This window comes from Polyodon spathula, chromosome 22 (genome assembly GCF_017654505.1).
Source record: "Polyodon spathula isolate WHYD16114869_AA chromosome 22, ASM1765450v1, whole genome shotgun sequence".
Classification (NCBI taxonomy): Eukaryota; Metazoa; Chordata; class Actinopteri; order Acipenseriformes; family Polyodontidae; genus Polyodon; species Polyodon spathula.
In genome coordinates, this window is record NC_054555.1 from 23,130,599 (window position 1) to 23,154,591 (window position 23,993).

The window sequence follows — 23,993 nt, forward strand, 5'->3', positions numbered from 1 at the left end:
GTGCAGGGGGATCGTATTGAAGGAGTGCAGGGGGGATCGTATTGAAGGAGTGCAGGGGGATCGTATTGAAGGAGTGCAGGGGGATCGTATTGAAGGAGTGCAGGGGGATCGTATTGAAGGAGTGCAGGGGGATCGTATTGAAGGAGTGCAGGGGGATCGTATTGAAGGAGTGCAGGGGGGATCGTATTGAAGGAGTGCAGGGGGGATCGTATTGAAGGAGTGCAGGGGGATCGTATTGAAGGAGTGCAGGGGGATCGTATTGAAGGAGTGCAGGGGGATCGTATTGAAGGAGTGCAGGGGGATCATATTGAAGGAGTGCAGGGGGATCGTATTGAAGGAGTGCAGGGGGATCATATTGAAGGAGTGCAGGGGGATCGTATTGAAGGAGTGCAGGGGGATCGTATTGAAGGAGTGCAGGGGGATCGTATTGAAGGAGTGCAGGGGGGTCATATTGAAGGAGTGCAGGGGGGATCGTATTGAAGGAGTGCAGGGGGATCGTATTGAAGGAGTGCAGGGGGGATCGTATTGAAGGAGTGCAGGGGGATCGTATTGAAGGAGTGCAGGGGGGATCGTATTGAAGGAGTGCAGGGGGGATCGTATTGAAGGAGTGCAGGGGGGATCGTATTGAAGGAGTGCAGGGGGGATCGTATTGAAGGAGTGCAGGGGGATCGTATTGAAGGAGTGCAGGGGGATCGTATTGAAGGAGTGCAGGGGGATCGTATTGAAGGAGTGCAGGGGGGATCGTATTGAAGGAGTGCAGAGGGGTCGTATTGAAGGAGTGCAGGGGGATCGTATTGAAGGAGTGCAGGGGGATCATATTGAAGGAGTGGAGGGGGATCATATTGAAAGAGTGCAGGGGGATGTACTGAAGGAGTGCAGGGGGATCGTATTGAAGGAGTGCAGGGGGATCGTATTGAAGGAGTGCAGGGGGATCATATTGAAGGAGTGCAGGGGGATCGTATTGAAGGAGTGCAGGGGGATCGTATTGAAGGAGTGCAGGGGGATCGTATTGAAGGAGTGCAGGGGGATCGTATTGAAGGAGTGCAGGGGGATCGTATTGAAGGAGTGCAGGGGGATCGTATTGAAGGAGTGCAGGGGGGATCGTATTGAAGGAGTGCAGGGGGATCGTATTGAAGGAGTGCCAGGGGGGATTGTATTGAAGGAGTGCAGAGGGGATCGTATTGAAGGAGTGCAGGGGGGATCGTATTGAAGGAGTGCAGGGGGGATCTGCCTGAAGTGGTCATTCTGGTATACAGGAGCTGACAGAACTGCCTCATGACATTGAGTTCACCGGCAAACTTCAAGAAGATCATTGTGTGTGTGTGTCTGTGTATGTGTGTGCGTGCGTGCTCGTGTGTGGTATATCTATAAAAGTCTGCATGTATACCCTTCATTGTGTAGATCAATCAGTCAGCACAAGGATCATAGCTCAAACGTTAGCTTGTATCTAGAGTAAACATGGTTTATGTAGTCCAGAGCCCAATCTGTTTTGTTTAGCTCCAATGATTAATACTGTAGTGATCCCTGACCAGAACAGTTTGGGATAGCATATCTAAACCCTGCTGACAATTCCATCTACTGCTGGTGAGCTGGGGATCAGCTGCCGTTCGAATATTTGGGAAAGGAATTGGAACAAATATTTTTTTAATACTGTATATAAAAAAAAAGTTTTACACAAATCTGAATAATTTGAGAATGTACAATTAATTGATCAGCTATCAAATTAAAACATGATGATGTATTTATATATTAATTGGTAACACTGCATCTAAAGCCAGTTATCATTATCACATTGGTGTTTGTTTTGTTATTTGGTGTTTTTTAAATGTAAGGATGCCATAATTCAAATTCAATCCAAGGGAAAATCTGCTGGAATTGACAGGACTGTACCTAATGGGAGTCAAAGTTTGTAATGACAGGTGTATTTACCTGCCTGTGTAGACATGTGTCTTTATCTGTCTGTGTTCCCATATAAAAAAAAAAAAAAATGGGCTGTCTGTTTTTCTATATGCCTGGCTGTTTTCTGAGCAGTGATTATGAATATTGTTAAATAATTTATTTTAAGTCAATGAAGCCACTACATGTATGATTTACTAAGATGTTTTGAACACATCATTACAAAGACCAGTACTACAATGAACAGAATCTCTATCCAGAAATGTTCTCAACAGAAAACTTTTCCAAAATAGTTTTTAAGATGCCTTTGGCCTTGAACGATGTTGAAACTGTTTGATCATGAAATGATAAACATGAGAATATTTTAGGAATGTCTGGATAATGTAAGCTGGAGTGCTATTGAAGTCAGCCTGTTTGTCTCTGTGTGGCTTGCAGCCCTATGCCTGACAGCTGCAAAGTGTGAATGTTCCCACTGGCTAAGATCTGGCTTCAAAGGGATCCTGAAAGCAGTCGGCTGCAGCCCAGTTGAGAAGTGAAGAATCAAGGGCCGGGAGAGCTGTGGGACACTCACCCGTAACAGCAGCACGGTACTGAATTAATGACTACTCCATTACAGAGGGCAATAACGTGGAGGACAGGGTAGGAGGCACAATGGAATGGCACACTCGCCTTTCACTGCCAAGTCGTCTACAACAGGGATACGGTGCCACTACAACGTCAATGGAGGTTTTGTGGTCCAGTGGTTAAAGAAACAAGCTTGATACCAAAAGGTTCCCGGTTCAGATCATGGATCCTGACTCACTCTGTTTTTGACCCTGAGCATGTCACTTAATCTTGTGCTCCGTCCTTCAGATGAGACATAAAACCAAGATCCTAATGTGAGAGACTGCAGCAGTTGTTGATGTATAGTTCATCCCCTAGAATCTGCAAGTTGCTTTGGATAAAAACATCTGCTAAATGACTAATTAATAATGTAATGGTTCTGTGAACTGCTAAGGGGAAATGGGCAACAACATTCATACAAGCTATTTGTAGTGATAAGAGTTTCATGTTATTTTGTAATACATACTGATTGTGGCACAACAGTATGGCACTGTAATACACACCAATCACCCTAGTATAGTACCTTGGTACCATTTTAAAACAAATGTGGTATTTTATCAGGCCCAGTGTTGTGTCTCAATGTCTTCAATGCTTTTATTTGGGGTTATAATGGGATTGCTGTAAAACGGTGTTTCTTATTTTGACAGTGTATAGGTTGATCAGCCTCCTGGTTTCTTAATAGTTTTGCCTTACACTCTGAAATTATGGGTGAATCTATCTAGTATGAAATAATATAGACAAGTTGTCTGTGTTGCTCAATAGAATCCTACAGGAGTTCTATTCTCATTGCCATGGCTCCACTGCTGGTGAGAGGAGATAGAGACACCCAGCAGTGGACATCCTATAGAAACTAATCAGACGCAAAACAGGTACAAATAACTTGATAGATATCTGGGAAGAAAAGGCAATAACAGCAGGCTGAAACTGTTGAATATTCTCCTGTCGCAGATGACAGGCTTTGCACAACAATAGGTGAATTAAACATGACGACTGTTGAAGTGATGTAGTTTATTTAAGTAAAGGCTCTCTCTGTTGTGTTTTTCTAGAAATTTCCTGAGAGTCAGAGGAAAAACAAGAATCCCCTTTCAACATGTTTATCAGTGAGCTGGCTGGCCAATCTTCTGTTTTCTTAACCCTTTCAGTCAGTCAGATTGGAAGGCAGAGGGACCGAGCAGATTAAACTTGTTTCACTGCCCCAATCCTCTCTCATGGAACACAGCAGGGAAACTGCTTTCTCCATTCTGGACATCTTCCCACTTGTGTCCAAATTAATTGACATTGTCTTTAAATAATCTAGTAAAGGCAATTAAGAAATGAGGACTAGATGCATGTTTCTTGTTTATATGTTGTATACAACTGTATGAAAACCTTAACCAGAGAATGGCTGTAACTTTTACAATGATCAAAGTTTTTTTTTTTTTTTTTTTTTTTTTTTTTTTTTAAATACTGAAATATTCAGTACTTCCATTGTGTAAAGGAAGACCCCAGCAAGGCAGTCTGATCCAGGGGTTTGAGCTCAGGCGAATCCACTGAAGCCTGAGAGTGTAGGCCACAAAAGCCTGGCTATATTTGTTAAGGCTCAAGATCAAGTCAAGATGTCAAAAACAAATTTTAAACAAACAAAATATTTACAGCACTGAAAAAAAAGAAAAGACAAACTTGGCTCCACAGCTGAACTGTAAACATAAACAAGAAAAATTAGGCCAAACAACAAAGCACGCCAAATATATCACATCCTGGCCCTGCTGCTGTTTTCTCTATTGCTGGCGGGTTAGGGACTGCTGGTGTGGGATTGAGGTTCCTCTTGGGGTCTCCTGAGGACGGGACGGGAAACACCTTGTGACTCCAAGTTCCTCCGAGACCACTGTCTTTGAAAATGGTCTTTTAACACGAAACATGAGAATCTCACTGTCTCTGTGTGTTTATGCATGGGTAGTGTTTAGAAGCAATGCATTGTGAGCAATAAGACAGCACAAGGTAAACTTTTAGAAGCAATTTCAATTTTGTTTGCCTCGGAAGTTTGGAGGATCACTGGAAAATTAAAAACTCTACACTGCATTAATGGGAGCACATGGGTAGCTATAATAGTATGATTTCCATGTAGATGAGATCACACTGACCAATATACACAGATAATCCATTGCAGTACCAAGCACACTGCCATTGCTGGTAATACTGTGGTCTGCTAATAGCTTTTTTTTCAGGTCAATACACTGTTAATATAATAGTATCCAAATTATACCCCAATTATACAAACGTCTCTGTAAGGAAAACCATACACAGTTGACACCAGCTTCCTCAAAGGCATACATCTTATGACACTTTTGGGTGGGCAAGTGGAAAAAAAATGCAAAATGCCAAGGTGTGAACTCACTTTCAATGGCCAGCGCAGTATCACAAATGCTTCCTCTTCCAGGCTCCACCCAGCGTGTACTAACTGTCACATCTTCTTTGTACTTCTCTGGCCTCTGTGCTAAAAAAAGAGCAAGTTGCCACTGCATTGCCATTGAAACCAGAAAGGCTTACCTTTGCTTAGAATGAAATGAGGCAAATGAAGACAAGGGAGAGAGATGAAAAGATGGAGCAAGAAAGGAAGGAAGAAAGAGAGCTAAAGACAGTATTCTCTCTTTAGTCCGGGATGGCATTGCATGACTTAGTAAAATTACAGAATCAGCCGCTAGCTATTTAAGGAATGTGGCAGGGCATAAGTCCTGCTGCTGTAAATGATGTGTTTGGGAATGTAAGGATTAAATCTATCCCTGTGAGCTATCACAGGTGTGGCCATTTCCCAGTTAGGTAATCTTCCTTAATTTCTCTCTCTTTGTAGATCTTGTTTGATGGCTGATCCATTTTCATAACTTTCTTTTTTTTTATAGATATCACATCATTACACATCTTTTATTCTCATATACATAAATATGTTCTGACTGGCTATTAAATTGCAGGGAGATACGGTTTAACTGGGCACAATATCTGGCATTCAGAAGTGCAAAATACTGCCAGGGGAAACTTTAAGTGCAGGAGTCAGCTTTCAGGCTTGCATTGGCAGGGGCAGATCCGGTAGCATCTCAAATGTTCTGTAGGTATGTCTGCAACAAGAGAAGAAAAAAAATCATTTGATAATAGAATCACAGCAACCCGGTAATTCAACCCCAAACTAACACCCTGGACTCTAAATCCTCTCATGCTACAGCACACGACTCCTTTGGGAGCATGCAGAGTAAAGGAAGCATGGACTCCCCAGCTAATCATCCCTGCCCGTTATCCTGCGAATCTGGCTTCAACACATCTGAGCAGTTCAATAATGTGACTGTCTTGACTGCAACACCTGAATAAATAAAGAATATATGAGGTTGATTTTGTAAACCTGTTAAGCACCAGGCATTCTGGAGATCAGGATCTCTAAGCCCTTTAACGAAAAGGAAAACCAGTTTCCTCACAGACACAGGGTGCTCATTATCACATAATAATCCCACAGTGCCTGAAAGGTTCTATTTTATCAGATTATGGCCACATGCAGTCCACCTGTAGAGTAATAGGAGTGTATGATACAAGTCTGGTGAATATTGTGTTCACCAGTATGACAAGCAGACAGACACGATCTGTGCATAAGGGTCCCCATTTTTTGAAGGTGGGCCCTAAAAATTATGTTTGGTAAAATGCACTATAATAGCAATGGCTAACACTTTCACATGTTTCCATACCAATGGCATCACAGTACACACTAGTAATCGATTACAGCAGAGAAGGCACTGTGTTGTCTTCGTTGGTTATAGTGTGCTCTGCTAATGGTTTCAGATTAATGCACCGGTTTTATCTCAGACTTTTCTGTGAGGGTCCAGGTTAACCCTGGCTGGCTCTATACATCTTCATGAGAGCTCTTTGAGTCGACAGGCCTTCAAAGTGCCAAGGTGTGAACTTTGCTGCATGCCAATGGACAGCGCAGAAACACATTCATCATCAAATGCTCCTTTTTGCATAGCCACCAAGATTGTACAAACTGTCTTTCTTCTTCTGACTGACATCTTTTTACTCTTGTCCAGACCTTTCTCTTTTTCTGGTGTCCTTCTTATCCACACAGCCCTATTTTGAAGCAAGTAACAAAGTCTGCAAGGGATAAAATCATTTTTCTAAGCCTAGTCTGAGATTCGGGGGAGAGATAAATCTCAAGGAAACTCACCTGGCTGTTGCAGCAAAATCCCATTTGCAACTTCATCCTCCAACTCCCCACCCTCCCCTTTATTTGCAGGTAGTCCGCTTGATGGGGGGGGGGGGGGGGGGACTTTGTCACGGTCCTCACTGCTGACCTGGTCTCTTCAGATTCGTTCCTCTGAAGGCTTCCTTCTCCCTTTGTGATGTGGGACCAGAGGCTAAATCTGCTAAAATCACCCATACCCCAGAGTTTGAATAAAACTAGATACAACCTATTTACAGGAACATGCAGTTGTTTCTTTCTAATTATTAAAACAATTTGGTTCCTGTTTGAAGATCTTCCTATGCACTTGATTTAAAAAAATGATGACTGATTCAAAGACACTCTAATGATCCTGGAGACTTTAATTTGTTTCTCTCTTTAGCCAATGTAGATTTCAGGCAATTTCCTCTGCAACTTTTCAAGCAACCTGTTGTAGGGAAAATTTTAAAGATATCATCGATTTTTATTTGTGAAAATATCACACAGCTTGAAAACTTGTTGCTCCAACAGAAAAAAGCTCAAACACAATTTTACCCCCTGCACCTCAATTATAACCATGGTTTTAGTGATGAACCCTACAGCACCTCAGTTTGATTTCTGTTTCATTCTCTGTCTCTTTCAGTGTTATCACTTCAGGGCTCCATTGTCGCTGTAGCATATATTATTAATTCTCAACTTGACTTGCAAGTATTGGGTTTGAATCATACATAAAAATGTTGCCTGGTGTGTTTCCAAGTCTTTATTGATGAAGACCATGGCCTTCTTGGTAAAGATGTATTGTATCCAGCTCCATGACATTGTCTTTGTTCCATTGTCTTTAAGACAATGGAGCAGATAGATGAGGAACTTGAACTTCTCCACAGTAGCCCTGCCCTTCACTTATAGTGTCTGAATGACCTCAGCAGCCATAACTATCTTCCAACTTGAAAAACACTGTTCTCTTGTTTCTAGGCATTGCTTCTCTTATTATTAAAGTTAACTAGTTGTGTTTACTATGTTAATGCAGAGCAGTAAAGTGTAGCGCAGTGTGGTAAAAGCATTGTAAAATGGAATATATATGAAAAGCATGGGAAACCACAGAGAAAACCCTCGACAACAAACTTCTGCTACACAATAATAAACGTTGTATCTGTTTAGAATTACAGAGGTAGTTTTAACTGCAGGAAGACAGGAATCCCTTTAGACAGCCGTCCTCCAGATACTTTGCTCTAATGACATATGGAAACAAGAAGAAAAAAAATTAACATGATAATTCAAATATATTTATACACTGCAGCTAATGGTTACCAGTTTGATTATCTGAGAAAGTTCATTTGAAAAAGTCAGTCTTGTGACCATCTGTCTATTGTGCCGTCTGTTTGTTTATCTGTTTATTTATTTGTTTAAAGGATTTCCGGGGAATGACCCAGCAGGAGCTAAGTCTGATCTCCAGGGGGTGTGGGGGTCTAGGGGGGTCAGGTTACCGGGAGAGCTGCCTGGGTATCAGCATGGCCACACAACACACAGACAGAGGCCCTCTTCCTGTGGTCCATAGACCTGCATACAACACACACAGCATCCACTGAGCTTCTCCTGCACATTTAGTTATTGTAACAGGAGAGCATCTAAAGAATATATAAGCAATACTTTGACAAGTTGATATAAAAATAGGTTAACTAATTCTGAGCTAGTTCTCAACTAATAGGCCAGATATGAGGTTGAAGAGTGAACCAGTATATTGAGTATAAAAAGTATCCACCCAATTAAAGGCAACTAAAACCACACAAGTTACAAACACACGCACACACACACACACACACACACACACACACACACACACACACACACACACACACACACATTCTAAAAAAAGGTGACTGTGCATGGTAAAATTATGAAGCACTAATTATTATCAGGACTACCATGAGTTCAGATAGTTAGGTAAACAGGTTCCTGCCCTGACTGCGGCCTGGATTAAATAAAAATGGTGGAGGCGTCACAGCCATTAGAAAGTTCTGGCCTGGGTCCCATCCAGTTTGCTCAGTGTGGTTTGATGCTTTAACAAATGAAACTTTGGTTCTGTGTCAAACGTTTAAGCCTCTTACTTATAAGAATGACTTGAGGGATAACTCAAATACAACTGATTTGGTATTAGTCCTGGGCACAGGGTTACTCCAGTTTGGGTTAATGAGACTGAAGGTAGGCAAGGCGGGTGGATTGTAATTGAGGGTGAATGTAACAGGCTTATATTTCAAATGTCCTGGTTCATTGAGAGAGTGCCATGCTTTGTGGCTGAAATTATGTTTTAAAACGTAGTCTCTTCCAAAGAAAAGTGTTTCAGTTCGCTGAAAAAGAAATGTGCCTCGCTCAGAATTAAATTATAATAAAATTTAAGTAATAGGAATTAGTCTCAACTGATTTTTCATTTCCAGTTTTTTTTTCCTGATAGAAAAGACTGCGCTAATGATAGTAGCTTTGATAATCTAGCTCTATGTAGCATTCAAAAACTTGCTTTAAAAGATAAATACATCTGAGCTGCAACATGAGTGGCAAAACAAACAAGACACAAAAGAGACATGCCTGCGCTATGACATTTATCTGTAAGTCACTCCGTAAACTTAAAGAACAACAATACCTAACTTTTTCAACCATGCTATCTAATTGTTCAGATAGTGAGTTATCAGTTAATTGATTATTTTTCTTCTTCATTAATAATTTCTAGTGATTGATGAGTATCATTTGGATCCTGATCGTCCTTGGATATAGAGCTGATTGCTGGTTTTGAATTCTCTGTGTGTGTGTGTGTGTGTGTGTGTGTGTGTGTGTGTGTGTGTGTGTGTGTGTGTATATATATATATATATATATATATATATATATATATTTATATTCCCCTTTTTTCTCCCCTTTTTTCTAGTGTTTTTAGGAGAAATAGTTAAATGTAATACGTAAGAGATGAAAAGGAGATTGTCAGACAAGTGAAAGAGAGAGAGATTGAGCAGTAGTGCCAGTATCCCCTCTGGGAATTGTCTTTGATATTCAAGGGTGAGTTACAGAGTTCAGTAAATACTGTTTTTGAATCAGGAAGTAAGATCAAACTCCAACAACCAGATAACCAAAAACTTTCAACTGGGAGTGAGCAAATAACGACCTGTACAGTGATTGAAATCCAAACTACAGGGTACACTGCAAATAAAAGAGGACTGCGTGGAAAAGGTGCGTTGCTGTGTTGATACAAAGAATATTGATGTCAATGTTAAGAGGTGGTCGTTGATCGTTTTGAATCACGTTTTAAATTATGGGGAATCAGGATTGTTTATGATTCATATAGAGGATGATTAAATTGCACCATGCATGATCATCAATCAATTGTAATGATTTTTGTTAGGCAAGAAAGGTCAAGTAAGACCTTTTAATGGATTCTGATTATTGATCATGCTTTCTAATCATGAAGATACATGATGTATTAGGACCAAGGTTGTGTAAATGGCTGTTTTGCCAATTCCTTATAAAAGGTTACCAGGGTAATTCTGCAAGTTTCTCATGCTTGTCACTAGGCATTGAGCGCAGTTTACCATAGTTTGCTGTGTTTTTTTAATATGCTTTATCACAGACAGAATATAATGGCAGTAAATGTGGACAAGCTCTTGATAATAGCCCTGTGGTTATAATCACACTCTGGTTAATATCACTCCCATTTAACAGTCATAAATCTGATTAAAAATGCCATTTAATATCACTTTGGGAAATACAAGCAAACAACTAGAAGAGGCACATGTTGATAAGCAGTTGAAATGCTGCAGACTTTAAGTACAATAGCACAGCACAGCATACAGAACATTACCATGTGTATGTTTACAGCTTTCCTGGTTTTATTTATTAAATTGTTATATGTAGTGCATAGTAGAGTACTGCTTGAAATCTAATTGGAATAAGAAGCAGGCCTGTATCCAATGAGATACCTGGGACTATTTTCTATGTCTAGTTTTCCAGGCTGTTGGCACTCCTGATGAATCCAACTATTATATTTAAAAAGAAAAACTATACTGGGTAATGCTGGACTGTATATCAACATGCAATATAATACAATTGTTTTTTTATATAGCCCCATTCATTGCTCACTTAAATCATTCTATCTGAGCAAAACAAACCAAACTTCTGGGTATAGAAGATAAGAAGACAGCAGTGTGTCTTTTGTTTCCCAATCAGAGAAGCTGCGGGCACACCCATGTATTTTCAGACCACATTTACAGCTGTTTGTTTTTCCTCACGGTCCTACAGAAGCAGAAACTGGACGCATCTGGCCTCTTCATTTATCTCAGAAGAACAGAAGACATGTTCAGAACAGGAAAAAGGCTGTTTAGTCGAACAGTCCTGCTACTCCTTTCTGGTGCGTTTCCTTATTTCTGCTTTCCTGCTTTCTCCAGACTCTCCTCTCACTGCTCATTATGAAACCACAATGCCTGCTTTTCCCTTTGGAACCCACTAAAGGAGTTAACTAAGGATTTGAAATCCATTTCCTTACCTCTGACAATAGCATTGCAGCCCCTATTCATCTGTTAAAGCCATTTTGGAAAGTCGTTTATATTTTATACTTGGAATATGCAGTTAGCTTAAAGGCTGTAGAAGTTAATGGGTCTGCTGCTTCCGGCTCAGTGTTGGGCTTCCACAAACAAGCTCAAAGCAGTTTCAAAAAGAAAACTCAGTATTATAGCAACAGAAAACCAGAACCACTCACACCGATTGCAAACATCATAAAAAGACAAGGGAAAGGGGAACAGATTAAGCTACTTGCATCAATAGCATCAGTCATGTGAGCATAGCTACACAAAAGTATGTGCTATAAATAGCAGGTTCTGTTTGATTTGCCCTGTGCTCAGTACAAGAACCCTTATACAAATAAATGTGAACAGTATTTTTGCAGTTTACCATGCTTGTCCTATGCTTGTACTACGTCTTTACTGTGTTTTACCATACTGTTACCATGGGCCACCGCAGTGAACTTTTATTAGTGAAAAATAAATAGGTGACAGGACAGTAAGCGAGAAGGAGGCTGGAAATCATTTCCTTCACCCCAGTATTCGCAATCCACAAGAGTGTGAACTAACAACATGAACATTTTTTTTTTTTTTTTTTTTACTGGATTAAGAAATGGAATCCCTCACTGATACACAAAGAGCTGAGTGCGCCTCTCTTCTTATCCTTCAAAGTGCTCGCTTCAGAAAAGAGGATGTCCTGCTGGGGAAAAGCCAGAATCCAATTTGGTGATGAAGGAACAATTTGTTTGCTGAGTAATTTAAAATTGACGAGACTATTATTTCATTTTGATATCAAGTCAACAACCCCCCCCCCCCCCGTCCTCCTCCAACAAAAACACGGACATTTATAAATACACACAAAAACAGGACACACTCAGCCTGGTTGACACGCACTCTCTCACTGTCTTACACACTTACACACACACCTATTGGACAATAGAAAAACTGGGCTATTGTTGGAATCTGTGCAAAAATTAAGCAACAGGGTCAAATTGAAAGTAGGTCAAGACAAAGCTGCCTTACTGATGGCACTAGCTGAAATGTTTGGATTTACTGTTTTGTAACACTCAGTTTATCGTGGACTGTTTTTAAAGACATAAGACTGCAGCATTACCAGCAATAGCAACACAATGGATTGGGAACAGATCATACTGTCTGTTGGATCAGGAGCAGTGTCATACCATTCTGATACCATTGCTATGTCAAATATTGTACAGGCTACCACTGCGGTACCAGTCTACTAATATTCTTTTACAGCTGATGTGCAGATATCTATAAAACTGTAGGGCTTTTACTAGCCCTCTTGCAAAGCCTGTCAGATCTCTTTTATGGCTAATGTGGCTGAAACTGGCTTCCAACAGGGAGATGCAACTTTTACATTTCACAGAATTTTAAGAATAGTAATCAGTCACTTGAAAAATACCCATTTTATATAAAAGTGTGTGCTACATAGTGTGGTTCCAATGTTTTACAACTGAACTGATTCTAAAATCTTAGCAGGTTTTCTGTATTGTATTATTAAACTATATAACCTAAATGGTTTATATTTAGACACACTGCTAAAACTACAACAAAAAGATCTACAAACCAAGTCATCTCATTCATGCTGAATGATATTGGCGCCCACTACATCCTGCAAGGATCCTGCCAATTCCACTACAAAAGCAGCTTACTCAGGCAGTCGAGCATTGTCAAAGAAAGTATTTGCTCCCTAGCTCCCTCTTGTGGTCTAGTCATAGTCACAGATTTAATTTGTTGACAATTATAGTGGAATTTCAAAAGAACAAGAATGGGAATTTATACACACTGTTTAATGAAGAATCGTGTTACTTAATATTCTGAAAAAACAGACACGCTGACCCTTATTCTCAAAACTCAAGCGAAGGTTTACGGACAGAGCATGTGAGCTCTACACTGTGAAAGTTAAGGAGGCAGGACAATCATAGACACAGTTACTTAACACATTTCTTTCTTTCTTTCTTTCTTTCTTTCTTTCTTTCTTTATTTATTTATTAATCGTGGGCTCTTAGTATCACTGCATAACCACTAAGGAACACTAGTAAATATTTACACTGAAGCCGCTTGCTAGATGTACTACAGGACAATTAGGTGTTAATTGATGATAAGACGGGAAGAGGGCAGACTCCAAGAAATGGATTATCTTTATAAACACACACACACACACACACAAGTTGAATGCCATTTCATAACAAACTCTACACTTCAGAACAACGATACAGACACAGAAATAAAACTCTAAACATTAAATACGCAGCTGGTGTAATATCTGGACTAGTTCCGACGGTGTTTCAGGAAAGTCCAAAGTGTTATTTTAACGTGGTGTCTTTTTGAAGCATTTTGTTGTGAGAGGTGAAAATCAATTGCTTAAGGTGTGAGGCAGACTTAACTAAACTACCGCTAACTTCACGGAACCATCAAAGGTCGTCCGTAAAGACTTTTTTTTTTTTTTTTTTTAAAACCAGGTCGCATGGTATACATAAAAGGGTTTTTCCCAAATGATAAAAGCCCGCCCACGTAAATTTGCCTGTAATTGTATGTTTTGATGAACACGATGTTTGGGTATAAAGCTGTAAGAATTATAATATCAGGGGTTCGTATCGCTTTATATGATCCATATGGCGATTGGGTTTTATTTAAGATCTATGTTTAATGGAGTTAGTTTTTTTTTGTAGGCTATTAAATTTGATGTGGTCGCTTACATAATCAGTACATAAACTACTTGTATTTTATTCTGGTATACCGTTTTCAAGGTTTTTAATAATATAATACTTAAAAACGTTTGTTTACACTGTGGGATAACACTGTTTTTGGTAAATAAATTTGTTACTAACGTTGGAGGATTTTTTTGAGTTTATTATTAAGTTTAATTGTGAACAATATACAGGAAATGTATTTTCCCAAATGAATAAAAGCCCGCCCACGAGTGCCTTACATTAAAACGGTGTTTTCTCACAGTTCTATAGGGCTGCCAATGCATTCTTAATTTAAATCTGCGAATTAGCAGGTATTGATCGGTCGTTGGATTTGGGTGGATTTAATAATAATTGTAATAGTGCATACATATCAGTAATAATAATAATAATAATAATAAATAATAATAAATAATAATAAATAATATTAATAATAATAAATTCCGATAATATCGCCAAAACTACTTGTGTGCTGGTATATTGAAGATTTCGACTATATTAATATTATATGTTTAAGATGGTATACTATTTAACACTGCACACAATTTCTAGATTATGAATAACTCCTATCCGATGTGAATTTATAAAGGAATGTATGGTTAGATGTTTTATGAAAAAGCATATGGCAATTTACATTATTATAGCTAAAATGCAAAGCATGGTTGTAGGCTGCACAGGAACATTTTAATTTAATTTGTTAAACTCTATGCCTATGGTATATGTTGCTTTTGCTGATTATTTTCTGCATTGATTTCTAAAAACAAAAACAATTAACACACACACACACACACACACACACACACACACACACACACACACACACACACACACACACACACACACACACACACACCACTATTTTCAAATAAATCGTTCAACTATTTCTTTAAGAGAAATTACCGTGGAGGTAAACTGGAAAACAACGCTTGAGGCTACTATAAACAGCGGGATTTGCAAGTGATGTGACCTACTGTATATTTATAATAACAACAACACAAAAAGACAAACTGCGTTTCATAAATTATGAGTTAAAATACTTTTCTTTTGAGTGTGTGTGTGGTTTCATTACGGGTAGGGTAGTTTCGGCTGAGAAACTCAAGTTAATGTGTGAGGAACTAGTCCTTCTGTTCACAGGGGGGCGGGAACCATGTAGCAGCCCCCCCAACCCCCCTCCCCGAGCGAGTCTGGGTGGGAGCTGGATAACGGGGCTAAGGGGTGTGTGATTGATGGAGGAGGTGGTATGTATAGACCAGAGGGAGGGAAAGCTGAGGGTTTAAATAGCAGCCCACACTCCGAGGGAGAGACACACGCATACAGTGACGGCAAATTGAGTTCACTTGTAGCTTTACTGTGAAACTGAGCAGTGCGAATTTCAAGGATGGAATACAAGGATGACAATTACGATGAGTACTATTATGACGAGAATGCAACAGGGTGCGATTATTCTGAATGGGAGCCTTCTTATTCTCTCATCCCTGTGCTTTACATGCTGATTTTCATTCTGGGACTTTCTGGCAACGGGGTAGTCATCTTTACAGTGTGGCAGTCCAAATCGAAGCGCAGGGCTGCAGACATATACATCGGCAACCTGGCTCTGGCAGACCTGGCTTTTGTAGCCACCCTTCCACTCTGGGCTGTTTACACAGCCCTGAGCTACCACTGGCCGTTCGGGGTGGTCCTGTGCAAGATCAGCAGCTACCTGGTGCTGGTCAACATGTACGCCAGTGTGTTCTGCTTGACCTGCCTCAGCTTCGACCGCTACCTGGCCATCGTCCACTCCCTGTCCAGCAGCCGACTGCGATCCCGGGGGACCATGCTGGCATCGCTGCTGATCATCTGGATGCTGTCAGGGCTGCTGGCAATGCCCACCCTGCTCTTCAGGACCACCGTCTTTGACAACCTGACCAACAAGACCACCTGTGCCATGGACTTCAGCCTGGTGTCCCACGAGCGGCACGAGTCCCTGTGGATCGCAGGGCTCAGCCTCTCCTCCTCCCTGCTGGGCTTCCTCCTTCCCTTCCTTCTCATGATCGTCTTCTACTGCTTCATCGGCACCACCGTCACCCAGCACTTCCAGAACCTGCGCAAGGACGACCAGAAGAAGCGACGGCTGCTCAAGATCATCACAACCCTGGTGGTGGTCTTCGCCCTCTGCTGGACCCCCTTCCACGTGCTCAAGAGCGTCGACGCGTTGGCCTACCTGAACCTGGTGCCCGATTCCTGCGGCTTTATGCGCTTCATCCTGCTCGCCCACCCTTATGCCACCTGCCTGGCGTACGTCAACAGCTGCCTCAATCCGTTCCTCTACGCCTTCTTTGACCTGCGCTTTCGTTCGCAGTGCCTATGTCTGCTGAACCTCAAGAAGGCAATTCACGGCCAGAGGAGCTCCCTCTCATCCACTATGAGCGCACAGACCCAGAAATCAGAAGTTCAGTCACTGGCAACTAAGGTGTAGAGCTGGGAGAGAGACTATAAAGACTATGCCAGAACTGAGAATCCCAGGACAAGAAAAAGACTGAACTCCTGAGGATAAATGCAGTTTTTAAATTTTGAAATTCCAAACTGGGACAGCTGGCTGACTCAGGGTTATATCAACCTGAATTAAAAAAAAAAAAAAGAGGCTATTCTTCTATGTGAAGATTTGCCTGTTATTAATTGCAGGCATGCCAGCCGAGTGTTGGCGAGCTTATTGTAACAACCGGGTCATTTTGAAAAATGCAAAAAAAAAAATATATATATATATTTTGATATTTTTTTGTATTTTTTTTTAGCACTTGTGTAAAAAAAGACTATTAACCCATTCTTAATATTTCTTATCTGTGCTAAGCCACTAAGAGAGAGGAAGATGGGGCTGCGTAATTAGAGGGAAGGTATTTTGATTTCATTCAATTAGGGAATAGGGAGTGATTTGGCAGCTGCCAGCTACCAAGTGCTGCTGGGGAGGTGGGTACCTGTTATGATGGGGCAGCTTGGAAGTGCTGAATGTATGCACTGCTAATGTATGGCTTTAAATGGAAGATGATATCTTTCTTAGTAGGGAGATGGTCAGTCTTGCAAAGAAAAGTTTTGCTGTGAATGCCTCAAAAATGGGGATGTTTTTGGTGTAACTAACTACTGTATCTGATGGCATATTTCTAATAAAAAAAAAGTTAAATATATATAAATGCTGGTTTGTGCCAAAACACGGAACGGATATAAATATATATATATATATATATATATTATATATATATATAAGAATAATATATATATTTATAAACGATGTTGAAAATTTTTTTAAAAATACTATGAATCACGTGCACGGTCCTACAAGTAAAACATCTATAGAGATATCACACCACATGTATTGAAATGTTGTCTACAATTCAATAAAATGTATCCTGAATTATAAAACAATGGTAGAATATATAGTAATAAAGAAAATTTGTAAAAAAAAATAAAATAAATAAATTTAGAAAAGGGTTTGACTAAAAGAGATTTAGAAAGGCTTCTCATCTAAACATGTGTCAGTAACTTTCTTTTAGCATTACTACATAATTAAAAATAATTCTGTTGGAATTAAAATAATTTCTGATTGAGTTTCTGAATAATATTTTCAATAACAAGATTACAATACAATTATTACTACAACATGTTACCCTGCAGAAACTGTTAGCCGACCACCAGCAATGACCTACACTGTGGTTTTGGATAAAACATTGTGGTACAGAACCACTAGTTCTGACATGGTGCCATGGTACTGCAGTACATTCCAAGCAGTGTGTACGTTCATACCATAGGTGGTAAAATATGGTACTGTTCTACCAATGACTTGACATTGTACAGTAGCTGGTAATGTGCTACAATTGCACCATACAACCACTGCATTGCCACTGAACGTTATTTGGTAAGGATACATATCAATATATGTTATATTGTATTGATTAATCATGGTAATGTACGTTGACTCCAACAACACATTCACTGTAACAACTAGCTGCTAAAATGATGTATTTCACATATGACATATGGTTAGACTTTTAAAGCACAGCCAAGGTTACCCCCTCAGGGTGGGGCGGGGGTTCCTGTAGTCTTACAGCTGGGGTGCAACTCAGGCACAAGGATGTCAAGTGGCGGTGATTGGGTCAGTGGTATAAACCTGGGATCTGAAGTAACACATACCCACAATAAAATGCAAATGAGCGAATGGCAGATAAAAGGGCTGTTTCAGAACAGGAGTAAAAAAAGAGGACAGATGATAATACTACTAATGCTAATTACAGGTAAGAATGGGGATCTTAAAAACACTGGATAGCATTCCTTTAAACCGTCTCTTGTAAAGGACAAGTAGATTCAGTAGATTTATCCCCTTACCTTTTTATGATATTTGCAATCGTTCGCAGGAGTTCAGAGTGCCATTGCTCAGATAGTTTGACTCTGATTGGTTTTTTGTATGACCTGGGGCTGTGGTTTGTACAGTTTGAAAAGCCCTGCTGCTCACTGAAGTTGCCTCTATTGCTAATTAAAAAGAAAAACTGTTTTGATCAAACAAGTACAATACAGACTCGACAACAAATTCAGTTGTGTAACCGTAGTGTCATGATACAACACTAATTAAACTGACCAGTCTAAACATTAGAAGTGATTAGAAGTTTTGGCAACTTTGTTAAAATATAATTTGAAGCCACATGCTCTACAGGGATATAAGCAGTGGCAGATATATGAATCCTGCTGGTGTCACATGATAATCTATTACCTCCCTTTGCATTATGAAATCTAATATAAAGACTGGCCAGGAGTCTGTAGACTTGCAGCTATATGAGCGGTAGGGTGGGGGTATTAATATCTACAGTTTCGATCATTACAATAGCCTGTAATCACTCTAAAGTTCAACTATAAGAAACAGGATTCCATTAAACAAACGTATCTGCTAATGCCAATTCATGTGATCAGTTATATGTTTCTAATTCATCCATGTGGATTTCAAATGCCCTTCAGTAGATATTCTGTCGTAGAGGGGTCCACAGTGTCATTTTTTAATTAGCAGGCTATCTGCTCCTGTTGTCAGCATTCTGTCTCAAAAAACAACATCATCAATCCATCTTTCATAGGAGACTACAGAGAAAAGGGCTTTTCAACATAAAGAAACATTTCCAGCACAATCCAGTGGGAGCCTACAGAGACCGATTGAATGAAGATGCCTTTGTTTAACTCAGAAATCACAATAAAGAGTCAAGTAGGAGCTGTCAGCTACAGGCGGAGTGAGGCCACGCATGTTCTGGTTAAGTGGCAGTACCCTATTGACTAATTAATGCACAATCAACATACCTTGAACTCACATGATTGCCATTCACTGCATTCAAAATCACATTTTCAAAAGGCGTTGATTGCTCATTGAATAGGTAGTCTGAATAAGACATAGAAAACCTTTTGAAAATATGGAACTGGAAACAAGTTTAACCAGGATCTTGTATCTGCAGTATGTAAAAACACAGCTGTACCAACAGGCATGTTTCTGTCCTACCATTCCTCATTATCGATGGCTAGGCAAGGGGGAGGGGTGTTGGAAAGGCCCTCTGCATTATAATGGACTAAAGAGGAAGCATTTTCTTTTGCAAAGTCTAAGAAAATGCCCCTTTATTGAAGATTGGTAGGTTGACAGCTCTACATATGTGGATAGTAACTCAGCTTGAGGGTTACAAAGCTCAGGTAATTAAATAAGCCATCACAGTCTTTGACAGCGACACAAAAAAATGCAATGTGATATGTAGTACTGGTGACCTGCACAGCTGCAGAGGGAGACAGTCTCTAGCGGTCATTTCTAAAATCAGAAGCATTCCCTGTGGTTAAAAAAAAGAAAATTACTCATGGTAAATAATGATCTTAGCATTATATATATTTTTTTAAATAGACACACACATAATAAGATATTAAAAATGTTAGAAATGAAATTTGTACATGTATATTCTATATCACTAGCCTTGCTCTAATGCAATATGAATGCCTCTTGCATTTTCAATCTGTAGAGCGGAAATAGCCAAGTGCTGCTTGAAAAGACTTCCTTACAAAGTGGAAGAGTAACAGGCTTCCTTGTGTACGCTGGGCTCTACTCAAGGGCTTGTGTAAAAGGTTGTAGTTTTAGGGCAATACATTGATTAAAAATGTTACTGAAAGGGAGCTGACTGAATCTGACCCTTGTTAATTGCTGTCTACAAACTGGCATGATTTTCACCTTGGGTAAAGACATGAATAAAGACACCTTCAATGACATCAGCATACACAGATAAGGGAGCTTTGCTGTGCTGGCTGTGCTGATAACCAATCTCCAGCTCAGTGGAAATATATTCTGTAAAATAAGTCATTTCATATCTGCACATGCACAGAGAGCCTCTATATGATACATTAATGCTGTTTAATGGTTAAAAGCAGTGCTAACAATCCATTTATTAGCACTCTTCCTTTTCTTCTGGCTCTTTGCTTGTATTTAATGGTCTTTTGAATAGGCGTCTATGTTAAAGGCAATGCTACTTATGGCAAAGTTGCTGCTGCAGCGTCTTGGTACCTAATCATTTCATGTGTCATAGTTCAAATTCATGGATACGGTTGGGGCAGAAAATCTACCGCTTTCCCAGAACTCACCTGCACAACTGACAGTCTCCACTGGCTTCATTGTAACTGAATTGTAATCGTTATCCCAAATTTACAAATGTACCTGTATTGTGCTGTAATGATCTCAGTTGGATCTAATCTAAGTGTTTTTGTAATCCTCAGACAATAGTTACCACTATATCTTCAAATCAAGTCAATATTTGTTTATTGTATACAGTCTAGGTAAAAAGTGGAACTCAAACACACAGTTACTGAAGCCACTTGTTAAAATAAAACAGGGAATAGCCTAAAAAACAAGGTGGTTTAATGTTCTGAAATCATTATTTGCCCTATCCTTTCTATGCACAAAATATATCAAATATATAGGTTGCCTAGAATAGGCTTAGAAATGTGAATCTAATGTGGGGGCCCTACGTTTGTGACGAACGTTTGGAGGCTGTTATTCTGTCTGTCAGTCACACTTACAGATTTATATATACCACTTATTAGTACATATCTCTCTCTTATTTCAGCACCTCTTTACTGTAATACAGACAAGTAAACGGGTGGCAAATAAAATGGAACTCACTGGTAAAGTAGCGTTAAATGATTCCTGTTAGTTTACAAGCATTCTGCTTAAATGTATAATAAGTTAAACTTATCGATGGTGGTGAATGAAGTTTGTTTGGAGGATCTGAATATAAATCAGAGGAACAAAGGGGAAAGGAAAATGGTTCCTCTCCCCATTTAAGGAAATCTGAAAAATTACACAAGAGCAGTGCAAAATAAAATGACAGATTGTCACCACTTTGTTTTCTGCTTATAACTCCTGAAAACTGTGAGAAACATTGACGTGATTAAAATGTTTTGTTTTTGTTGCTGTTTGAGTACATCAGATATAAGGGAATTCAACTTATTGCATATTGAAATATTGTGGTGTGAAATTGAATAATATTATTTTAATTTTAACGTTTTCATATACCGAGTAAGTGTTTTGAAAGGTGTCAAAGTAGAGTGACTTTACATTTGTATTGCTGGTTATGTTGAATTAGTGTGTTACTTTTCAGTTAGTGTGTAGTGTAAGTGTCAAAAGTCTTTATATATGTGTCAAGTTACATTTATATTGAATGTATAATAATATGTAGAAGTATGGGCTTACTATTAATATAAGTGGGGTCTAGTGGCCCTCGCAGAAGGTGGAGTGGTGCAAATTAGCAGAGTGCTTTGAATACCCAAATACTTTAGTGTGAGAGGCAGTGTGAGTATGTGTGTGTGGTCTTGTTTCCCATCACTCTGAGCACTAAAAGATCTCACTTTGATACTGTGCGTATTTTCTGTGGTAAACGTTTTGTTGTGGTATGCAGTTTAGGCTAGAACTGTGCAAAATGATTTGTTTAAAGAAGAACCTGTCTAACCCTTATCCAACCCCTCTGCAAACTGCCATTCAATATAACTCAGCATAACCCTTATTGAAATGAATGGTGTGATCCTGGCTACAATCTGGAACTTGTCTATTCTGGAGTCCGGCATGATGTGTAAAATCAGTGTAAATGTGACTGCGCAGTCCGGCACTGGGTCAAGTTTATAACCAAGCACATTACATAAATACACACGTCCCGTGGGTATTGTACAGCTGCAGCAAAATGCTTTTTACACTGCCCAGATAAAACTGATACAATCCTTGAATTACTATGGTACTATGATACCATTCCACCCACGTCTCATAACATTATCCAACAGCAGCACTGCACTGTCGTGCCTTGACTGCATTGCCAGTGAAAATCATTTGGTAAGAGGCTGCTGTCTCCCTTTACTTGTGCCCAAGCACTCCCCCACAGTGAGGGAGAGGGGATAGTGAGTGATAGCCTCACATGTGGACAGATGACAGGCTCACAAGTGTGTCTCTCTTTTATCTCTGACACTGTAACACCACTGGCAGCAGCTACACCCAAAAGGAGTGCCTGCAAACACAGCAACTACCCAAACGAACACAGGCTTTTATTGGTAAAGAAAACACTGGCATCAAACCTGACATCCAGGCCACACAGACCCGCCATTCATCGCTGCCTGACAACAAAGGTATTCCATTTAAAGAACAAATCACATTGAAGAAATACTACCAAAACCATTTACCGCAGTATTACCAGCAATGGAAATGCAATGGATTTGGAATCCTTGCACAGTTGTCCTGATCTGGTAGCCCACTCTAAGGTGCTGATGTCGTCCTGTGGGACTGCAATTGAGGAACAGTCTGTATTGGTTCATACCTTTCCACAGGGCTATCATTCTATCAACGGAATCCTCATAATTGCTACCATGGCCCCAACAACTCTATTTTATTGTCATTGCAGTGTCACTCTCTGCATTGTCATTAAAGATCATTTGGTAAGGAAAGAGATCCAATTAATTTCTCCTGACACACCAATCACAATACATGGAGCTTGCCTGTGTGAACTACTTGAGCTTGGGTGTGAGGAGGCAGTGCACTCTTGTGATGTGGGCTATTGTACACTGGCGGCTATAGGGAGACTACCAAGCTTGCTTCACCCCGGCAGATGAAAAGCTAGCGGATTAGCCCATCAACTTGCCTCTGAGGTACTAACAGAAGTCTTTGGGCCCTTCCAAATCTTTATCTCAATACAAAGGTCTTACTAACTATTTATAAAACTCTAGAACCAACAATAACCGCAAAATATATTTTTTTGTGTGACAAAACCTCTCTTATAAAAGTTTACCATGGTAGTTTTGCAGCTTTCCCCATGCTTTTCCTGTGTTTATACTTTGCATTTACAGTAAATTTTAAATATGCTTTACCATACCTCTCATGGTTTTATAATGTTTACCTATGTTTTACCATGCTTTCACTATGTTTTATTACGCTTTGTGCTATGCTTTTTGCTAAAGGGCTATTCCAGTTTATTTATTTTTTAAATACCTTGAGGTTATATCCATTAACTAAACACATGACAGAACAGTAAATGGTACGCATTTATGCTGTAATTCTACCATTTAGCCTTCGGAGTTGAGTACAAGATTCTAGTGTCGACTTGTACAATTTTTTGAAATACCTTCATAAAAACATCCCTGCCTCTTATCCCAGGTCTTCCAGTTGCCTTGACACATTAAGCTCATGGCAACCCTACTGCTTAACCTGTTTTATTACAGCAGAAGTGCAATTTGTTGTTGTTGACCTGTATGCCCTTGGGGCAATTATCTAACCTCTCCCTCAATCATTCTTTATAATTGTTTTATGTAAGCAGCTGGAGCCCCCCAAAAAATGTTGGATTTTAATAATCTAAACAGGGGTAGTTATAAAATGGTAGTTGTGATTATAGAAGGATTCCTCTACCAGAGTTTTTTTAATCCATAATAAAAAAAGCCATTAGCCGACCACAGCATTACCAGCAATGGCAATGCAATGGATTTCCAACAAATATAAAACAGTGGTGTTGATATGAAAGAGCACTTTCTGGTACTGACTATTGAGGGTTAGGGCACAACTGGTT

General features: G+C 39.7%; 1 protein-coding gene across 1 annotated transcript; it reads left to right on the forward strand.

Moving 5' to 3' along the window:
• The first annotated feature begins 15,211 nt into the window (after positions 1-15,211).
• On the forward strand, positions 15,212-17,043 carry LOC121296851 (apelin receptor A-like). Its single transcript, XM_041222717.1, has one exon. It carries the CDS (start codon positions 15,299-15,301, stop codon positions 16,373-16,375), a length of 1,077 nt encoding a protein of 358 aa, XP_041078651.1. The 5' UTR covers positions 15,212-15,298; the 3' UTR covers positions 16,376-17,043.
• The last annotated feature ends 6,950 nt before the right edge of the window (positions 17,044-23,993 follow it).

What these genes read in the sequence shown, in the direction of transcription:
- LOC121296851 (XM_041222717.1), top strand. Translation starts at nt 15,299, where the DNA reads ATGGAATACAAGGATGACAATTACGATGAGTACTATTATGACGAGAAT.